Raw genomic sequence first — 23,263 nt, forward strand, 5'->3', positions numbered from 1 at the left:
ATTTGCTTAAAACGTTAGGGTACCAAAGATTTACCTGGAACGTCTAAATAACCAGATAAAATGACGTGTAAGGAAAAGGAACAACAGCTCCCCTAAAGCTTTAAAAATCATACAGACAGAGGCTTGAGAGGCTGTTGCAGAGGGCAAAGGTATCTCTACAGTGTAACAAACTGAAAAGGGTCAGTAGACTGTGTGTGTGTTGTGATTCCAATTCACTCACAGACTATTAAAGAATTTGACATCTGCAGAGCTCCGAACCTCGTCTGACTACAAGAATGAATTCAAACACTTTAAGCCTGTTCTGCCAGGATTTTGCCCTGGAAGGGAAGAGACCTGCAGAAAATGCCCAGCAGGCTGTGGGCTGCGTATTGCTAAGTGTCAGGCATGAGTGGAACTCTGCTGATGGGAGAACGGTGACTCCACGGAGCCAGAGTCACACCCAAGTGGGCACATGGCAACCGAAAAACTACAGGATGGGAATCAGCTGAGTAACCCAACGGCTTTGCCTTGGAGATTCCTGTGCCCAAAGGAAAATGCCCATCCCTTCCGTCAACGGGAGAGAAGGGGAGGCGAGCTCCCTCCTGCCCAGCAATGAGCTGTCCTTGCACAAGGTGCAGCTCACTGCGCTAGTCCACCAGACGGTAAGGGACTGTCTGTGAACCTGTACCCGATCCCACAAGGTTTGGCCCGGACGGGCGGCAGGGCTGTTTGCCTGTGTGTCCATCGACCCTCTGGGTGCAGAGCAGAGCTCCCGGTGGGTCTCACTTGTCCCGGTGTGACTCCGGAGTCACTCCACAGGCGGCCAGGTTTACACGGGTGCCTGGGAATCCTGGCGGCGCCCCGCGCATCTGCTTGCTGCTGCCCTCTGGCAATTTAGCAGCGAGGCCGCCAGCCTGGCGCTCGCTCCCTCCCCGCAGGGTCGCCCGCCCAGGCCACCCAGGCAGCGCGGGCCTGCCCAGTGCTCATGCGCTCGTGGAAGGATTTAAAGCGCGCGCGGGGCTCGCAGCGCCGTCACAGGCACCAGCCGCAGCAGCAGCGCCGCCAGCCAGGCCCCGCGCTGCAGCTCCCCGGGGGTGGGTTGTCTTCCCCCGGCTCCACCGCCCCGCCCCAGGCTCTGCCTTGGGCCCCGCCGGGAGCTCCCGGGGCTGGGCCCCAGGGGTCCGTGCCTGGGCGCAGCAGAGCCCGCCCTCCCCACGCGAGCCCCGCGCAGGTGCCCACGGTGCCGCCGCTCCACCTGCCGGCCCGGCGCCACCGACGCCCCTGGCCCCTGCTGACCACACACCGGGCCGCCGGGGGGAGGGGGCGCCTTGTTACCCCTGCCGCTGCCGAGCCTTGCGCTGAAGCTCTCTTCCCTCTCCCCAGGTGCCCCTGTGCGCGGCCGCCATGGCTCCTGTGCTGATGCTGCTAGGTGGGTAGCGCCTGCGCCTTCCCCCGGGCACCGCGCCCCGCCTCCCCGCGCGGCGACCCGCTCCCAACCCCGCGGCCAGGCGCGCCCTGCACCCGGTTACAGTGCTCGGCCCGGGGGCCGCCCCTGAACCCTGCTGTGTCTCTGATTACAGGTGGCTTCCTGCTGGCCAGCCCGGTGCGGGCAAGCGACGGCTCGGGTGAGTTGATCTTCTCCGTTATTTCTCAAAGACTCCGTTTTTTACATAGGACCCTTCATGGGTCTCCAACTGATGGTGCCTCTAAAGAGGGTCTCTGCCGGGCTGAGCCAGTTCGACACATTAGCAATCATCTCCCTATACAACCCCGGACGTACATTTCCAGCGTAGGGCTTCACTGAAGGGAGCTCAGCAATTGCTAAATATAAATGTGTGCTTGGTTTTTCCAAGCGAACAGTAATTTTTGTATTTAGCTTTGTTTAAAGCGTCTAATAGTGGCGCGTTCAAGCATCTCTGTAGCCGCTTTAATAGTCACACACCCAGTGCAAGTTAAACCAAGTACAAAAGACGCGTATCTTGCCAGCGTCGTATCCTTTTCTATCTCCCCTGAAAACGTCTTACTTTAACAGTGATAGGGAAATAATTCTTTGTGTAGGGGATACAGGGAATTTGTTTATGCTGTGAGTCTAAGGTAAGAAATGTCTGAACACACAGTAGCCTTTTCTCTTTTATATAAAGACTAGCACCAATGTGTGGTTGCTTTTTGCATAGTATTAGCAGATTCCGTTAAACACGCAAACATTCAGACTACAATCACATTGATGGGATCACATCTCAGAGCTCATAAGGCTATTTGTTTGCTGAATCTAGATGCTAGCTGCCTCTTTCCCCTTTCATGCTGCCCTTGGGTTACTGAGCCACTGCTAGCTGCTCCCCAGTTAAGGCTGCAGCAGCATTTCTGTTCAAAACTGTATTTTCAAAGTGCTCTGAAATCCACATGTATAAATTGAAGGAAGAAAACAATGCTGTTTCCAGATGGGATGGGATGGAGCACCAACCTTTCCTTCCCTGCATACTCTCTCCCGGGTTCTGAAAGAGAATTTTGTGAGGGGGTAACTGTTAACTAATACTTCCTTGTGAACTTATATTATCCTCCCGCCCTCTAGCCAAAAAATAAAATAAACAAAACATCTTGCAAATGGGATTATCCAGATACAGTGATGCACAAGAAAAATATTTTTATTTTATTTTCATTTCATTCTTTAGTACCAATAGTGTGCTACGTGTTTAACAGACAAGATACCTGGTCCAAAAAGCTAATAAACTAAACAGATCAAACATGGGAGATAGCATACATCAAAAAGTAAAATGACTGAGCAGTGTTGTATAGAATGTTTGTTTGTTTTGTTGGTTCCATATTATTTTGACATAATTCTTTGAGGGGAGAACATAGGTTTGTACCTATATGACAAGACTTGTCTTTTAAAAGTGAGAAGCATAGAAGGAGATGGAGAAGGTTGGTATTTCCAGTTTTTAAAAAAAAAAAAATCAGTACAGGATAGGTTCAAAAACTTTCAGGAGGCAAAGGTATCAAACTTCTCTATAGTGTAACAAATTGAACAGTAAATGTAGTCGTATATGGATATGAGAGAGTAAGAAACACTCACAGAGCTTAAAAAGAATTTGACATCAGAGAACCTCCAAACATGTTATGACTGTAAGAATCAATGCAAGCACTTGATAAGTCTGTTCTGCCATGATTTTACCCTGGAAGGGAAAAGACATACAGAAAGTGCCCAACACACTGTGGGCGGCATATTGACAAGTGTCACGGATGAGTGAAACTCCACTGTTGGGAGAACGGTGACTCCATGAAGCCGGAGTCACACCCAAGTGAACACATGGCAGTAGAAAAACTAAAGAAGGCAAATCAGTTGAGCAACTAAGGAGTGCAACCACTGTCTTGGGGACCATGTTGTCAAATGAAACTCTCTCCATTCCCTCCATCAATGGGAGAGAAGCGAGGGCAAAAGAAAGGAGCATGAATCCCTCCTGTCCAGCAATGAATTCCTGAAAGCAGAACACCATCCTGACCCCAAATGGTGAGTGACTTCAAATTTGTATGTATAATACAAGAATTTCATTTGCTATTTTTGTTTATTTGTTTTAACTTTTGGCAAACTCTTTAATGTTAATATGATGGCCTGATGTCCAATTGCTAGATACAAATCTTTACTGAGGACCTCCTAACTAGGCAGCAATGCAGAAACTAAACCAGGATCAATTTTGCCCATTTCTTTTGCAGGTACATTTAAAGAGAGGGAATAGCTTGTGACACTGGCAGGGAACAATAGAAGAACTCTTTAGGATCCTTCCTAACTAGGATAAAGTCCTGTAAATTAAAGGTATCTGTCAAAGCAACTAAAGAGATATTAAAGGGACACTAGCAATTTAATTTATGCCCTTGCTTAGGTTCTTTAAATGGCTTTCTATAAGAAATTTGTATTCATTTAAAAAAATGAAAATAAATTTAAAAAATATTTCCCCACCCACACTCACTCAACAACGTGACATTAGTGCATCAGAAGTTTGCGGCAACATTTTCAAAACCACCTACATCCCATTTTCAAAAGTGACTTAAGAACCTAAGTCTCACTGAAAGTCAAAGGGATGTAGACTCTCAAATCACTTAAGTGCTTTCAAAAATGTTTACTCTTGATCCTACTCCCATTTAAATCCATAGGAATATTTCAGATTACTTCAATAGGAGCTGGATTAGGCTCGAGAGGCCACAAATGGAACTGACCGTATCTGCCCAATCCTGGAAACACCTGTGTGTGTTGATAATTTGTTAGCTGGTCTTCATTAACCCTAGACTGTTCAAAAGGAAACAAAAAACAGTATAAATGAAATGTCAAAACAAAAACAAAACCCAGCCAACATAGCCATGACCATCTAACACATTTTTAAACCTAGTTATCCTTGTCTGTGCTCAGGGCAAAATTGGGTTTAACATTGTATTAGTATAAACCTGTTAGTTAACACATTTTCCAACATGATGCATTTTCCCAGTATAGACAAGACCGGTGGGACTATTTGTCTGTGTAATTTAAACACACGCTTGTTTGAAGGCTCAAGGCAGAAAAGGAAAGTGAATACTTCAGTTTCACTGTCCAAGCAGTACAAAAATGTCAAAAGGAAAAAACCAGCATAAGCAGTGACATGACTCAAAACTATTTTACTCTTTATAATCCCTGGCTTTATAATAGTTTACAATGAAACTGTTCTTTAAATATATTGGGACAGATTCTGCTCTCTCCTATAACCAAGTAACACAGGGCAACATAGCCCAACATTTGGTTGTGGCTTTTACCTTGATAAGACTCCCTTTAAATGTTTAGTGACTCTTGCTCGAAAACTGTGCGAAAGTTGTTCATTTTTTGCAGTAATAAGTAGCAGAACTGTATAGTGAAAAGATGGTAATTTAGGAAAGTATTGGATAGAAGAGACTCATAGACTTTAACATCAGAAGGGACCATTATGATCATCTAGTCTGACCTCCTGCATAATGCAGGCCACAGAATCTTACCCACCCACTCCTGCAATAAACCTCTCACCTATGTCTGAGCTATTGAAGTCCTCAAATCATGGTTTAAAGACTTCGAGGTGCAGAGAATCCTCCAGCAAGTGACCTGTGCCTCACGCTGCAGGGGAAGGCAAAAAACCGCCAAGGCATCTGCCAATCTGCCCTGGAGGAAAGTTCCTTCCTGACCCCAAATATGGCGATCAGCTGAACCCTGAGCATGTGAGCAAGATTCACCAGCCAGACACCCAGGAAAGAATTCTCTGTGGTAACTCAGATCCCACCCCATCTAACATCCCATCACAGGCTATTGGGCCTATTTACCATGAATATTTAAAGATCAATTAATTGCCGAAATCATGTTATCCCATCATACCATCTCCTCCATAAACTTATCGAGCTTAATAAGCTTAATAGGTCTGTTGCCCCCACTCCTTCCCTTGGAAGGCTGTTCCAGAACTTCACTCCTCTGATGGTTAGAAACCTTCGTCTAATTTCAAGTCTAAACTTCCTGATGGCCAGTTTATACCCATTTGTTCTTGTGTCCACATTGGTACTGAGCTTAAATAATTCCTCTCCCTCTCTGGTATTTATCCCTCTGATATATTTATAGAGAGCAATCATATCTCCCTTCAGCCTTCTTTTGGTTAGGCTAAACAAGCAGAGCTCCTTGAGTCTTTTTTCATAAGACAGGTTTTCCATTCCTTGGATCATCCTAGTAGCCCTTCTCTGTACCTGTTCCAGTTTGAATTCATCCTTCTTAAACATGGGAGACCAGAAACTGCACACAGTATTCCAGATGAGGTCTCACCAGTGCCTTGTATAATGGTACTAACACTCCTTATCTTTACTGGAAATACCTCGTCTGATGCATCCCAAGACCGCATTAGCTTTTTTCACAACCATATCACATTGGTGGCTCATAGTCATCCTGTGGTCATCCAATACTCCAAGGTCCTTCTCCTCCTCTGTTACTTCCAATTGATGCGTCTCCAGCTTATAACTAAAATTCGTTTTAATCCCTAAATGCATGACTGTACACTTCTCACTATTAAATTTCATCCTACTACTATTACTCCAGTTTACAAGGTCATCCAGATCTTCCTGTATGATATCCCAGTCCTTCTCTGAATTGGCAATACCTCCCAGCTTTGTTTCATCTGCAAACTTTATTAGCGCACTCCCACTTTTTGTGCTGAGGTCAGTAATAAAGAGATTAAATAAGATTGGTCCCAAAACCGATCCCTGAGGAACTCTACTGGTAACCTCCCTCTAGCCTGACAGTTCACCTTTCAGTATGACCCGCTGTAGTCTCCCCTTTAATCAGTTCCTTATCCACCTTTCATAATTTTCATATTCAATTTAATATACCCATCTTTTCCAATTTAACTAATAATTCTGCATGTGGCACCGTATCAAACGCCTTACTAAAATCAAGGTAAATTAGATCCACTGCATTTCCTTTGTCTAAAAAAATCTGTTACTTTCTCAAAGAAGGAGATCAGGTTGGTTTGGTATGATCTACCTTTTGTAAAACTATGTTGTATTTTGTCCCAATTACCATTGACCTCAATGTCCTTAACTACTTTCTCCTTCAAATTTTTTTCCAAGTCCTTGCATACTACAGATATCAAACTAACCGGCCTGTAGTTACCCGGATCACTTTTTTTCCTTTCTTAAAAATAGGAACTATGTTAGCAATTCTCCAGTCATACGGTACAACCCCTGAGTTTACAGATTCATTAAAAATTCTTGCTAGTGGGCTTGCAATTTCATGTACAAGAGCTATGGAATGTGAGAAGTGTCCTAGGGGTATCCAGGCATCTCACGACTGCCTGCCCTTAGCATGAAACAGCTATGTCTGTGCCTGCTGTGGGTCAGTTCTCTGACACCAGTGGCCTCTAGCAGCACAAGTACTGCCTTCCAGAACCCTGCAGGCCTCACTCCCTCTGTTCAGGCACAGACCCATGCCCGAATACTCAGTTGTTCCCTGCAGCGTCCAGCCCCTTTTCCACTGAACACTCACAGGATTACCAGGTCTCCTGTTCCCAAAGGAACAGTGTACACCATCTTGTAACTCAGGACAGCACTTTGCTTAACACCACAGCACCTAGATATATTTATAGTGAAAACAGTAAAACATTTATTATCAAAGATTAGAGATTCAAATAATAGCGAATAAGAATTTTGGAGACAAATGGTATAAAACATATATAAAAAACAAAATAACTCACTTTCTAGAGACTAAACTAGCAAGTTACTCTTTTATCTAAAGACACTTAACTCACCCTAAATTCTACAGCATTTTCAACCAAGCCTGGCCTAAACCCCTCATTTATGAAACAAAAGTGCTGTCCTTTTTCTTCCTCAGTGGAGGGTGTCTGTTCAGGCTCTGCCCCACCCAATATACTCAAGCAAACCTCCTATATGCACCTCAAGATAAAGTTCTCTCTCTCCACTGTGTTTCCCTTTCTGGCCGTTCTTTTTTACATCCTTCATTTGTATTCATTTCAGACTGGTGATAGGGGACCAGTTCTGAATGAAACAATACTCAGTCCACATATAAATAGATAGATGGATAAACATTTCCTGTCTAAAAGATAATCTATTTTTCGCCTTTGCTGGTGACTAACACCTTGATGCAAACTTTAACAACATATATTCTAAATATATTAGGACTGTCAATTAATCACAGTTAGCTCACACAATTAACTCAAAAAAATTAATCGTGATTAATCACAGTTTTAGTTTCACTGTTAAAGCAATGCCAATTAAAATTTATTACATATTTTTGCATGTTTTTCTATATTTTCAAATATATTGATTTCAGTTACAACACAGAATACAAAGTGTACAGTGCACACTTCATATTATTTTTATTACAAATATTTGCACTGTAAAAATTATAAAGAAAAGAAATAGTATTTTTCAGTTCACCTCATACACTACCTTAGTGCAATCTCTTTATTGTGAAAGTGCAGCTTACAAATGTAGATTTTTTTTGTTACATAACTGCACTCAAACAAAACAATGTAAAACTTTAGAGCCTACAAGTCCACTCAGTCCTACTTCTTGTTCAGCCAATCACTAAGACAGACAAGTTTGTTTACATTTACAGAAGATAATTCTGCCCACTTCTTATTTACATCACCTGAAAGTGAGAACATGCGTTTGCATGGCACTTTTGTAGCCAGCATTGCAAGGTATTTACGTGCCAGATATGCTAAACATTCGTATGCCCTTTCTTGCTTTGGCCACCATTCCAGAGGACATGCTTCCGTGCTGATGACGCTCATTAAAAAACTAATGCGTTAATTACATTTGTGACTGAACTCCTTGAGGGAGAATTGTATATCTCCTGCTCTGTTTTACCCACATTCTGCCATATATTTCATGTTATAGCAGTCTCGAGTGATGCTCCAGCACATGTTGTTCGTTTTAAGAACACTTTCGCTGCAGATTTGACAAACCACAAAGAAGGTACCGATGTGAGATTTCTAAAGATAGCTACAGCATTCAACCCAAGGTTTAAGAATCTGAAGTGCCTTCCAAAATCTGAGAGGGATGAGGTGTGGAGCATGCTTTCAGAAGTCTTAAAAGAGCGGCACTCTGATGTGGAAACTGCAGAACCCGAACCACCAAAAAAGAAAATCAACCTTTTGCTGGTGGCATCTGACTCAGATGATGAAAGTGAACATATGTTGGTCTGCACTGCTTTGAATCATTATCAAGCAGAACCCCGCATTAGCATGGACGCATGTCCTCTAGAATGGTGGTTGAAGCATGAAGGGACATATGAATCTTTAACGCACCTGGCACGTAAATATCTTGCGACGCCGGCTACAACAGTGCCATGTGAACACCTGTTCTCACTTTCAGGTGACATTGTAAACAAGAAGTGGGCAGCATAATCTCCTGCAAATGTAAACAAACTTGCTTGTCTGAGTGACTGACTGAACAAGAAGTAGGACTGAATGGACTTGTAGATTCTAAAGTTTTATAGTGTTTCATTTTTGAATGCAGTTATTTTTTGTACATAATTCTACATTTGTAAGTTCAACTTTCATGATAAAGAGGAGATTGTATTACAGTACTTGTTTGAGGTGAATTGAAAAATACTTCTGTTTTTTATAGCACAAATATTTGTAATCAAAAATAAATATAAAGTGAGTACTATACACTGTGTTGTGTGTTGTAATTGAAATCAATATATTTGAAAATGTAGAAAATATGTAAAAATATTTAAATAAATGGTATTCTGTTATTGTTTAACAGTGCAATTAATTGTGTGATTAATCACGCAATTAACTTTTTTATTCGCTTCACAGCCCTAATATATATACATAATTCTTTACATAGCATCTGTACAAACATTTCACAATGACGTTGATGTTGGGTGTGACACTTGCTTTCATTTGAGACCTCACATGGCATTCTTTGGTGAACCAGAATGCACATACCAGAATCAGGAGATTCCTGTAACCCTTCTGCATTCCCTTGCCAGTTGGCATTAAGAGGTCCTTGGGTCACAAAATGTTGAAACCTATGGCATGGTTATTTGATGGATGTCATAGGAGAGAAGACAGACTTCAACGCCTTTGTAATAGGTTCTCCCTTGTCTTTTATAGGCCCAGCATTGAAGCAAGACATCCATCCTTATCTTTCTACATGGAACTTCCTCCATTAAATCATGTTTAAATCAGGAAGAAATACAATATGTCTCTACATGATATTCTGAGGTGTTGTGTTTCTGTGAAGTATAGAGAGTGTGTGTAAGCCACGATAGAGTGGGAGTGTGATCATTTTCTTGGAGTTTTTAAAGCTCAATCCTTCATTCACTGTGCACGCCAAACACCACTGAGAGTCTATGGGAGTTTAGAATGGGCAGGAATGGGTCTGTAATGATAAATTGCAAGATAAGCTTTTCTCTTGCAACACACTTAGATTTAGGGTCTAGGTTTTCAAATTCCCATCACAAAATATTTTCATGAAATTAAGGGAAAGTTCTATCAAGTTAATTCAGAAATAGAATGAAGATCAAGTGAAAAATACTTAGGGGTGTAACTTATGGGTAACAAATGCTAATGAAAATAATTATCTACCACATCTGTTATTTGCAATTAAGTTAGGCACAGGTAAGTCAAACCACAGAATATTTAAAAGGACCTCTCTGTTTCAAATGTTTTAATGCATTGAACAGGCTTTATCCTCTGTGCTGAATTTGGATGTGTACTTAAGAAGGTAAAAAGTTTAGCATCAGGCCAAAATTATTATTAATTTCTAAATTATTAATTATGCATATACCAAATTGCTGTACTGGAGAAGAACACTACAAACATAACAGTAATATTAACTGTAACATGGGGAGACTGGTGGAGGTCTACAAATGAACATCTAAAAGTAGAGGAAAACTTATTAGACCATACAAATATGGAGAGGGTGAGAGTATGAATCAAATCCAGCTCCCGTGTCTGTGGCTGCAGAGTTCTTCCTGGAAGCAGAACTGATGTAGTTCTGCTGAACTAGGAAAGGAGTTGGATTGTTTGGGGGAAGGGCTATGCAAGAAATGCAGACTACCGTGCAGCTGAGAGAGAGACTGGGGGGGACCAGAGGCTCTTGACTCTTTGGCCCTTCTTCTGTTCCTAAAAACCACGACTGTGATGCACGTGTGGGGGTGTGGCATGTTATCTCAGCCACCAGAGCTGAGAACCCTGTGCAGTGGCTCTGTAGCTGCACAGCAGTCTGTGGAGAGGTATCTCTTAGAGATACCCAGTGTACACCGCACTATTTGGGTTGAATACGAGCTTCCTGCATTTGTCCCTAAATTAGTCAGTGCACCGGAAGCCAGTTTAACTGCTTGCAAATATGAGTAATGTGAATTTCAGAAAGTCAATTAAAATCAGAGTACTGAATTTTCCATAGATTATGAAGGCACATGACAAATGAAAGAGGAAAGCCAGGCAAGGGACTGTCAAGATACATCAGCATCGTGGCAACAGGCACCGTTACATAGCCATGAATTTATGAAGATTAAACCAATAAGAAGATGTCACTAATTCCCTGAGATGAGCTTAAAATAACAAATTTGAAGCAAAAGGAAAATCTGTTTCTCTTACCACAGGGACAGACTAGCTCTACAGCCTTGCACACAATGGGCTGGCACGAAGCAGAGAGTAGACTATATGGTACAGTCAGAGGAAAGGACCTTTAGGTTGCTCGCTTATAGTGATGGGTACAGTGGCATCTTTATATAAGTAAGATCGTTGGGGAAGGGAGACTGTGGGAACCCTATTTAATGATAATACAGAGGATTTTTATAAGCACCTTATGGGTTCAGAGTTACTTACAGACTCTAACTACTTAATCCCCACAACACTCCTTTGAGCCTGGTAAGTATTTTTCCCCATTTTATAGATGTAGAAACTGAGAATGAGAAGTTAATGGCCTGAATTTCAAAGGTACTTGATTTCAGTGGGAGCTGGGGATGTATTGCTCAGCACCCCTGACAACCAGGTAATCCCATGATTTATTATCCAGTCAGCAAGGGAAATGGGAATAGAGCTTTGGACTTCCAGACTTGTACTTAAACCATTATACCATGCCCCCGCCTCATCTGCTCTTGGAAGTGTACACGGTTCCTATTGATACTAATGGGATTGGATAGGAGTATTGTCATAACTGTAACAAAAAAGGGGGAATCTCTTAGCCTGAAGACACTTCCTTACATAATTTATAGAAGAGGCGTTATACCCTCATTGCCAGTATGCTCTTGATTTTATTTTAGCCATTTGTTTTCTTGGAAATATTTAGTCAGATTTTTGGACCTGCTACTTTTTAATCTGAAAATCATATAAAACTATTGACAGAGATAAAATTGTTTCCTTTACATTAAAAAAAATAACCCAGTCTGGATGAAACGTAACTTGTTTGTTCAAGTACAATTGCCTTACTTACTGCAAATATTTTTGAGGCATGTGGCATGATCTTTCTGAATAATAATAGCCTGTGGCTTAGGCTCTGACCCAATGTAAGTATTATATCTGAAAGCAAGTAGTACCCAGAGTGTAGTTCAGAATTTAAGTGCTGTGGCTGTCACTTCCAGAGAATGAGCGAGCTAACAATATGCTTAGTTCTGTATAAGACACAAATTTTAAAAGTCCCTGTCCAACTATCCAAACAGAAAAGTGTTTTTTAAACAATTTCACAAAGCTTAGAGGTCCTCATTCATTCCTTCCCACCCATTTTAAGTCTCTCATATTATGGGTTTAATTTTCAAAATATCAGCTGCCAAGGCTCATCTGCAAAACCACATGCACAATTGTATACCTATCTGGTACACACAATTACTGTGATTAAATGTGTAATTTGGTATTTGCACACAGAAATATCCAGAAGTTCTCTCACAATTCCTGCATTTCTGTTCCTACCACTTCTGCTATTTTGAAAATAAGGCCCTTACTGGGAAATGCATTGATAAAAATCTAGAATAACACATTTATAAAATAGTAAATGAGATAAAAATGTGACTTTTTGGTTGGTCTCACTGCCATAAAGTATGTTCAATATGCTAATGAAAAACACAATTGTTTGCTGTGATCCCAAGGTAAACCACTTTTAGTGATAGTGTCACATGTGATCTTTGCTGCAAGTATGAGTGATATGGGCAGGGTCGTCCCAGAGGGGCAGAAGAGTTTGCCCCAGGACCTCCTATTTGAGAGGGCCCCAGAAGTGAGTAGTGTTGCAACCTGGTGCACCGGGTCACAGCAACATTCACTGAAATTTGGCCCAGCAGCCCCTCTGTCATGATGGCCAGGTCACAATGCTCAGAGTAGAGAGCCAGGCTCAGTCCCTCAGAACACAAATCAAGCTGCTGCTGCTGCTGCAGGGTGGACCCCGGACTCCCAACCCGGGCCTCCTCTAAGGGTGAGGGGGCCTCAGTTACAGAGTTAGTCCCAGACCCCCCAAAACATCTGCAGCCCTGGTTATGTGAAGTTGGTGAAGAACTATTTTATATGCTCTAGGAAGTTACATGGCCTACAGGAGGTCAAACTACATGACCACAATAGCCCCTCTGGCTTTGAAATCTATTCAGGTCCAATTAAGATGTTTTTGTCTTCATGCTGGTAGAATTTCTACATTTTAAGCCTATAGGCTGAATAGCTGATGATACAGTAGTTAACAGGGAGGAAAAAAATCTGTTGCAAAGACATCAGGGGCAAGATTTGTTCTTAGAAGGTCACTAACGGTATTGAGTCAGGGGTCAGATTGTGAGGCAGAAGTGATGTTACCCTTGAAAAAAATCCCAAATTTGCCACACTCGCACACTAGTTGGATGTGCTACGTTGACTGGGGATAGAATAGTTAATGATGATGCAAATTTAGTACCAAGTTCTCATGTAAAAATGTGTGCACAGGAGTGACCCTACATTTGTGTGCTGTTACCATGCGTATGTTTGCCTATGATAAGTCATCTAAAGTCATTATATGACCAATTGCCAAATTCCCACCTACAATCACAGTAATTGTTCACACAATGTACATGCAAGGCTTTCAGATTTTCAGTTTTGAAAACTTGCCCCTTATGTAACCATCATTATACTTCAGAATTAACATAATACAGCATATTGAGAGAAATGGAGCAGTTCACACATTTTAGAAGTATTGGTTCTCTCTCTGAAGATGAATTATGACATAGGTTCATATTTGAAAAATGTCTTCACCAGTTCAAGAATTTACCAAGTAATATTTTTGGTTTTTAATAAAAAAATAAAATTTGCAGACACTGATGGAGATAAAAGAGAAGTGCTAATATGGCATACTGCCTCAACCAGATCCCCTACATCCAGTTAAGTCATTTGACTATCCATTTCCATTACGTCGAAATATCTTGTAAAATAACTTGGCTTTCCTTTTGTATACTTACATAATGGAAAGCCTCTCTGGAAAATAGCTTTAGGTACTTGTGATATGCACAGCTGTATTTGGGAATCTCCGAGAGTGGGAATATATTTGATGCAGGGAACTGTCTACAGTAACTGAAGTAGTATATTGGATGTTGTGATTTCCTTTCAACTTTATTTATTATTTAAATATTTAAGTAAAGTGTCTTGTAAATGCTAATCTTAATGATAGTTTATGGTGTATTTTAACTACTATACAAAATGTAATGTACCGTCTGTTAAATAGTGATTGTTGCTAAAAAGAGAGAATAATATGCCTGAGCTAACAAAAGAAAAAGCAGAAGTAAGAGACAGCAACTTCCCGTGGGACAAAGGCACGTGACTCACTGAGGTGCTTTTCAAAATCCCAGCCAAAGACAAACATGAAGTTTTCAATTGCCAAGTTACATTTTATTCGTGTCTATTGGCCACGTGGTTGACTTGTTTTCACTGAGTCCTTCATCATTAAGGATTACTTTTTTTTAAGCGACTGACTAAAAGCAGCTTCAGTTACTTCCACTAAGCTTTCTATACTGTCCATGAAGACTAGGGTGACCAGAAGTCCCGATTTTATAGGGACAGTCCCGATATTTGGAGCTTTTTCTTATATAGGTGCCAATTACCCCCCATCCCGTCCCGATTTTTCACACTTACTATCTGGTCACCCTAATGAAGACAAGCTCTGTGAAGCTCAAAAGCTTGTACCTTCCACCCAACAGAAGTTGGTCCATTAAAATACATTACCTCACCCACCTTGTCTCTCCTATACTCTCCATGGCAGTGGTTTACATGTCCTAGAAATAGGTAGTATTGCAATAATAGACCTAATTCACTCTTGCTGGGGCAGACAGATGAATATCTAACCTCACTGCACTGGCCTCAATTTTTGTGATAGTCTTAATGGGATTAAAGTGAAGTGAACATTGTCACCTTCTCTTATGAATTCCATCTTGGATGGTGGCTTCAGCTTCTGCTGAGAGCTTCTTAGGAGCTCTGTTGGTGGAGCTGTCCAGGGGATGGTCTGAATCAACACATTCCTTTCACGGACAGTGCTGGCCACTTTTAAGATTCACTGGCTCTGAGCAGCCGTAATAGAGAAAGCTGCTGCCGCTGCTGCTTTGAACTGCTGTTGCCTTTCTCCTCCAATGCCCTCCAGCTTTCCACCATCATCTGTGTTGTCCTCTGCTGAATGTAGTTCAGTGCTTGCAATCATTTCTTGTTGGTTCTTTTTCCAACATGACTGTGAAACAAGCGTGTGTAATCTTCCTTGTCATTGCCCATGATATATGCTGTGAGCAAATCCTTAAAGCCAGACTGCAGTACAAGACAATGCTGTAGCTTAATTTGAAATTAAAATGTGTGCTTTAAACTGAGATATGGTGGGTAGATTTAAAATGATCTTCCAGATTCATTTTAATAGGCTGTTCAAGCCTCAGAGCTCAAATTTTTCTTTTCCTCTTTAGCCCCCACTACCATCACATGCCTTACAAGGGGAGTTGATCTCAGAAAGGAGAGAGCAGATGTCCTCTGTCCAGCAGACTGCCCGCTACGGCAGTTCTATGTCTTTGGGAATGTAGTTTATGCCTCCCTTTCCAGCATCTGTGGAGCTGCCATTCACAGGTAAGCTAGAAGACCACTAACCAAGATGACAAGGAAACATATTTTAGAAAGGAACTATATTTTTCAGTTGTAACCTTTGGCTGCCATCCGAATTATAGATATTCCTGACAATTCTCAAAACACACCAACAGAATGTCATTAAAAGACTTCAGGTCAAATATAGCTTGGAGTAAGTGGCTGTAACTTTCATGAAATCTCTGGGACAAATTCAATAGTGATGATAAGGATAGAAAGGTGCTCTTAAAAGTAGAACAACTTGCACTAGCCTGGCAACTGGTGCGCAATGAGTATAATTTATAGATATGGGAGGTAGAAGTGAGGAGACTATAGCCTGAGAAGTTACTAGTTGGAAGGTGTAAGATAAAGCAGGCTTCCTCTCTCTCCTACTTTCTTATGCCACACCATTCAAAACTCTGCTCAATTCAAATTCAGCGCCAGTGTAAGCTGACACAACAATGATCAGGATGAATTTACTGCAGGCAGCATACAAGCTCAGTGTTAATCAATCGATATTACATTAATTTACCAATTACATTTGTTTTTATGACTACAATTTACACTTGATGTGTAATTTACACCACCACTTATGTCACTGCAAAATTTTGCCCATGAATCTGGGTATTTGGATAGCAAGCAAGGGATTTTGAATATATTTTTAATTACGGTCACTATATGGGCCATCAGGTATTTAGTGTGAGTTAGAAACGTTTAAGTATTTTGAATATAATTTTTAAAAGAAAGAATTTGTTTTCTTTTAAGGGTAATTAATTATGGAAGTTAGGCAGTGTGGCATGTTATGACCTTAAAACAAAATTACTCAAATTATGGTGTAGTTTTTGTGCCCTGTGTAGCTCTTGGAGTTAAAACTTGGGGGATCATCTATGTTCTAAAGCTTTTAAGGAAGGATTTGTCCCACTGCATGTGATTAACAATGCTTGTAGCATAAATTTCAGTAAAAGATTCTGCAAGTACATAAAGTACTTATTTGGTTAAGTTTACAGGTAAACCAGCCTCCTACTCACTTCAGAAGAACAAGTAGTATTTGAATAGTAAAATTCATCACTTGTAGTCTAAGGGACCAGTCCTGCCCACAATTACCATTGAACAGAGTACAGTGAGAGTTTTACTGACTTCAGTGTGAGCAATCAAAGTAGTAACTACTACACTCAGAAGAAAGTTTGCTGGAACACAGTTCTGAATTTTCCAGAGTCAAATTCTTGTTTTTCGGATGATCCCAAATTATTGTGGTTATCCATATAGCAATATGTTCTTACCTGGAGTGACTAATGTATTGGGTCTTGACTCCAATTATGCACTCACATACTGCAATGATTAGGCAAGTTAGAGTAACAGTAAAGTTCTTTTGCCTATTTCCAGTAATATGATTCTTGAAAGCAGCAGTTCTCAGACGCCAAAAATATCGTGTGGGTATAGGACTCTTTCCCCCCACCGCTTAATACATTTTATTTGTTTTTATCTGTATACTTTTTCTTCCCTATGAATGAATTATGAACATGTGGATCTTTGTCCCTCCTAGTAGCTGGTCTATAGAATATGTTAATATGTCTGCCACTTTTCCAGCTATGCAATATAGTCTTTAGCTCAGGCTCATACTATTAGCCTTAGAGGTCTCAAATTCAAACTCCACTGCTGGCCGCAGTAGTGTCAATTACATAAGCAGAAAACTTGATAAAAATTTGCGGCTGTCTCTATGCATCATAAAGGAGCAGATATAGGCACAACCGAACTTGTTCATTCTTGGTTTTGCTGCACAGTTCCCTTCTTTAATGCTGCATATCTCAATCTATAAATTCCATGCACGTAAAACTTTAAAAAAACACTACACTACACTCACTACATCTCATATTACATACTAATGGCACTGGCATAGTTTCAGGAGAATAATCCAGCTTTAACCTCTGCTTTAAAAAGAAAAAAACCCCAACACCTAAACTCTAATTTTTTTTATTTTTTTTTTAAAAGAAATTATTATTTCTCTGGTATTTTTGCTTATTCTTTTAGGGTAAAAACTGCTCCACCTATGTAAAGTATGAGCATGGGGAGGTTGTGCTGCAGAAATTCAAACTCCCACCACACTCCCAACCAGGGTTAGGCAATGGGCAATATAATACCCTCCACCCATGCACTGAACTCTTTTTTCAAGTCCCAGTTTGTAGAGACATTTATTTGCTGTACAATAATATTGTGTGTTTCTTGAAAGCTACCGAAATAGTTTGTATGCTTTTTAGTGAGTTCAAATACAATACATACAGTATAGTACTTTAGATTTTAAAAAGTTAATAGCACAAGAATGTGCTGGTAAAACTTTTAATGCAAGTTATTAAAGAACTGACTTCACAACCAAACAAGAGAGAATTCTTCACAGTAAAACTGTATTTGAATAAAAAATAGGCCCACGTGACAGAGTTTAGATACAAATCTCGATTCAGGATTTGGAATTAACCCATCACTAATTCAGGGCTGGATTCTCCAATCCTTCCTCACATGAGTAGTCCTCTTCACTTCAATTGACTACTTGCTAGAGTAATACTATTTGACATGTTTAATAACTGTAGAATATGGCCCCACAGAATTCCCTATACTGTAACTGATGTGAGGTTTTGTGCCCATTTTGGTTATTGTATTAAATCCTTCCTTTCTTTTTAATGTGCCTAATTACTGTTAAGATACAGAACATCACCAGCCTTTTCCTGACTAGACTATAAAAGGTATTTCTCTGTCATGGTGAGTGGAAGGGAACCTACTGAGGATGATTATGCCTAGGCATGAGGAACTGAGTTAAAGCTACCCTTGAGACATTAATTGGATTAATAATCAGAAGGCAAAATTGAAGACCTGATCCTCAGCTGGGGTAATAGTGGCCTATGTGCCAGATTACACCAGCTGAGGATCTGGCCCAATATGTTAATTTTTAGATGGTATATGCTAAACCCTAACTTTTAAAGCCTAGTCAGAGGTGGGACATGCCTCAAGTCTGACACTGGACTCCCATACTGCCAGTGTCACAAGAAATGTCACACTTTTCACAAGTTAGCTATATTAGTCTTTAGGACACAGGCTAATCCCAAGGGGTATGAGAATTTCCTGAGTTGTGGTGTTCACTAGGAGAAAATTGGTAGAGCGTTTGTTTGGCCAGAGGAATGCACTTCTGAGCAGTTAGGTCTGTTGGGAAACTTTGGGCCACTGCCTTCTCCTGCTGGGTCTTGTTCCTAAGTCATGCCAGAAACAGAGTGCAGTGGAAGCAGAGACAACAGAACCTGTGGGGGTAGGGAGAAGCTGGCATTGAACCCAGAACAGCTCTGGGTCAAAGACAGAATACAGGCAGGCCAGCAGCAACAAGCTGCAGTTGGAAGGATGCCATTTCTTGTGGCCACAGGGGAGGAAGGAGATGGAAGGAGTTGCATTAGCAGCTAGAAGTCAGGGCGTAGGGAGAGAAAGATAGGAGCCAAGTTAATTCAGCTGTCATTGCTTGGGGTTCTGTTTTCATCCTTGGGTTCCATCAGAAATGACATCTGTAATTAGCTACTTACAAACACATTTTACAGTGTAGTCATGGTGAAAAGTGCTTCTTATCATGGAAACTTTTGGGGCAAAATTCCCTTCTCAGAGATGTCTCTTTATCCCCTCTCAGATCCTGACTTCTGTATTCTGCTCTGTCCCTGTATAGCACATGTAGATTTCCCATAAACATCAACTGTAGAGCAAAATTATTAGCATCGAAATATGCTAGGAGAAGTTTGCCTTTAGATTTTTGGACTGAGTCAAATGAGTACACACTTTTGTTAAGGGCGCAGCCTCAGCTCTGGACTCCTTGATGTTTGTGTCTTTCCACTGGACTATTGACTCTGTAGTTAAAAGATAATATTGATTTGCTTTCATTTCGACATGTTTTTTTTCTGTCCTTGCATGATAACATCATTTCTATCCACTTGCATAGACTGTGTTTTGGCATCATCTTGTCCTTCCCTAGACAATTGCATCGATCTGAACATTACATTACTCTGACAGTGCTAAGCCTAGTCAAGGGAACAGGCACTTGGCATCATCTCAAATAAAACTTTTTTTTTTAAAGTAAGTAGCTTATGCGCTGCTGAGGAGAGCTGTGTGGAGCTGCTGGGCCCCTCTTCACATGAAAAGCCTGTCAGGACCATCACGAATTCCAAAGTGACTGAACATTTATCCAGAGGAAAACAATTTTTATGAGGCAAAAATCTGTGATTTCCCTTTTCTTTGAACTGTAGAACTGTTTTTGCTTACCTCTGGCTGCTCCAGCAGGTGTTAATAGTTTGATTTGATTTATACATGTATCTGAGAAAAGCCATTTTCTCAGATACATGTATAAAGGCCACCTCTACTATCTGGAGGAATAGTTTAGTAATCTAATAATTTGTCTTGATATGCCAAGACCTTCTGGAAAGAGACATGCCAAAAATTTGAGAAGGTCAAGCTGGCCCTCCATCACCTTCTGAGATACAATAGGTAAATTGAGTTCCATGCCTCTGAAGGGGAAGATGAGTCTTTAAAAACCTGGAGTCCTGTCTGCTTACCCAGGGCCTGGTCTAAAGCTAGTTGAACTTATTGAGAGACTTCAGGGGGCTTTGGACTAGAGTTATACCTTTCATAATAGTGAAGTTTGTTGAGTTTGTTTTGATGTCCTGGACCAAAATCCCCCTTCCACGCAGTATTGTGCAGTGAGATATTGGATGGCCCCCTCTGTGTGTCTGCATGTCAGTGATTTACCTGTAATTCTGTTTTGTTTGAGTGTGCTTTGGAATGAAAAGAACTGTCTAAATGTAAACCATGGTTACTACTAACAGTGCAGCTGGTCAAGAGAAAGGGCTGCCCACTTCTGTGGATTGTCAGGAAATGAGAGGACAATAGCAAAAAAATGTGGTGACCATTAGTTAACCAATAGTCAAAAATTACTTAGACAAGAACAAGTGAAAAATTACTTAGACAAGTTAGATGTTGTCAAACCACCAGGGCCTGATGAAATGCATCCTAGAATACTCAAGGAGCTGACTGAGGAGATATCTGAGCCATCAGCCATTATCTTTGAAAAGTCATGGAAGATGGAAGAGATTCCAGAGGACTGGAAAAGGGCAAATATAGTGCCAATCTATAAAAAGGGAAATACAACCCAGGGAATTACAGACCAGTCAGCCTAACTTCTGTACCTGGAAAGATTATGGAGCAAATAATTAAGAAATCAATTTGCAAACACCTCGAAGATAATGAGGTGATAAGTAACAGTTAGCATAGATTTGACAAAAACAAATCGTGTCAAACCAACCTGATAGCTTTCTTTGGGTAACAAGGTAACAAGCCTTCTGGATAGGGGGGAAGCGGTAGATGTGGTATATCTTGACTTTAGTAAGGCTTTTGATACTGTCTCACATGATCGTCTCAGAAACAAACTAGGGAAATACAACCTAGACGGAGCTACTATAAAGGTGGGTGCATAAATGGTTGGGAAATCGTTCCCAGAGAGTAGTTATCAGTGGTTCACAGTCATGTTGGAAGGACATAACGAGTGGGGTCCTGCAGGGATTGGTTCTGGGTCTGGTTCTGTTCAATATCTTCATCAATGATTTAGATAATGGCATAGAAAGTACACTTAAAGTTTACGGACAATACCAAGATGGGAGGGGTTGCAAGTCCTTTGGAGGATAGGATTAAAATTCAAAATGATCTGGACAAACTGGAGAAATGGTCTGAAGTAAATAGGATGAAATTCAATAAGGACAAATGCAAAGTACTCCACTTAGGAGGGAACAATCAGTTGCACACATACAAAATGGGAAATGACTGCCTAGGAAGGAGTACTGGGAAAGGGATCTGAGGGTCATAGTGGATCACAAGCTAAATATGAGTCAACAGTGTAACACTGTTGCAAAAAAAGCAAACAGCATTCTGGGATGTATTTGCAGGAGTATTGTAAGCAAGACATGAGAAGTAATTCTTTCGCTTTACTCCACGCTGATTAGGCCTCAACTGGAGTATTGTGTCCAGTTCTGGGAACCACATTTCAGGAAAGATGTGGAGAAATTGGAGAAAGTCCAGAGAAGAGCAACAAAAATGATTAAAGGTCTAGAAAACATGACCTATGAGGGAAGATAGAAAAATTGGGTTTGTTTAGTCTGGAGAAGAGAAGACTGAGAGGGGACATGATAACAGTTTTCAAGTACATAAAAGGTTGTTACAAGGAGGAGGGAGAAAAATTCTTCTTCTTAACTTCTGAGGATAGGACAAGAAGCAGTGGGCTTAAATTGCAGCAAGGGGGTTTAGGTTGGACATTAGGAAAAACTTCCTAACTGTAAGAGTGGTTAAGCACTGGAATATATTGCCTCGGGAGGTTGTGGAATCTTCATCACTGGGGATTTTTAAGAGCAGGTTGGACAAACACCTGTCAGGGATGGTCTAGATAATACTTAGTCCCGCCCTGAGTGCAGAGGACTGGACTAGATGACCTCTCGAGGTCCCTTCCAGTTCTATGATTCTAATAGAATGAAAGACATTCCTGGAAAATGTATAAAGTTCCAGTATAACCAAAACAGCCTTGGCATGCAAGGCATTGGCCCCAGAGTAAAATACAGTGGTTCTGTAAAAATAAAAATCAGGTTTTGATAGCAAAAATTGTTTTTTTCAATTAGGCAGAAATTCACAAGCCCTTTTTTACTGATTAGCTCCCACGTGGACCTTCTGTATAAGGTGAATTTCACCTGTAAAGGAAATCCTGAGCTATCATGAAAATGAACTTTCCAAATTCGTTAACAAAGGAACAAAAATAGAGACCAGAAATATGGTTATTTCATTTCAGCTAATATCAAGTGTGCATTCTGCTTACATATCAACCTCAGCTTTGTCAATAGTCTCAATGAGGTCCAAAAGGGTGATACCCACTAATACATCCCAAACAAAAAGAAAAGAACTAATTTAACAGATTACAAATTAACTATTTACATATGCATGGTGTTTTCTGTCAAGACAATTTCACATCCCCAACATAAAATAATTTTATTCCCACCTAAATCTCTTCGAGGCTTTTCTCTCCCTGGATTTCGTTTCAGTGCACTTTTGAGACACGTTTGTTGTTTCTGTGGAACTTGCTGGCTGTGACAAAATTCCTGCCCATTCTGTTTGAGTGGGGGACTCATCACTGTCACAACTTTTCCAGCTTCAGCATCCAGTTACAGTCTCAGATGTGGGCAGTAGCCATGCTGAAACACTATACCCCTTGATACTGCTTTAGGTGGTCCTTATGGATAACTTTGGGTTTAGTCCTGGGACCAAACTGTATCCTACACACCACTTTGCTTATTTGAGTTACTATTGTGAGGGTTCTGCCCAAATTTTATCCAGCTGAGAGCTCCTACCCCTTTTTCTCCTAGGATTGTGGAACCAGACTAACTTCCCCTCTTTTAAAAGTTTCCCCATCTGACCTCAGGTCACAATCTTTTCATTTTATCAGCAGCTGTTCTCAAATTTTTCCTAGCAAAGATGTGAACTTTTTCAGTTTTAGATTGTAGGGTTTCTGCATCATCCAAATGGTTGAAACCCTTTTGTTCCTCTTCAGAAGCTCCATACAAAATGTTTGCTGGGAGGGGGCCCAAACCTGAGGAGTGCTGTAGTACACTTTGTACCCTCATTGACTGCTGTTCTATAAGCCATTAAAAGGAATGGGATATGCTAGTCCCAGTCCACTTGGTGCTGTTCTA

General features: G+C 40.9%; 1 protein-coding gene across 1 annotated transcript in view; it reads left to right on the forward strand.

Moving 5' to 3' along the window:
• The first annotated feature begins 371 nt into the window (after positions 1–371).
• COCH (cochlin) overlaps positions 372–23,263 on the forward strand; it is a 42,935-nt gene continuing 20,043 nt past the window's right edge. The window contains 5 exon segments of the mRNA XM_037900538.2: positions 372–573; positions 575–641; positions 1,363–1,408; positions 1,560–1,604; positions 15,368–15,524. Coding sequence (XP_037756466.2) covers positions 452–573; positions 575–641; positions 1,363–1,408; positions 1,560–1,604; positions 15,368–15,524 — 437 coding nt within the window. The 5' untranslated portion in view covers positions 372–451.

This window comes from Chelonia mydas, chromosome 6 (genome assembly GCF_015237465.2).
Source record: "Chelonia mydas isolate rCheMyd1 chromosome 6, rCheMyd1.pri.v2, whole genome shotgun sequence".
Lineage (NCBI taxonomy): Eukaryota > Metazoa > Chordata > Testudines > Cheloniidae > Chelonia > Chelonia mydas.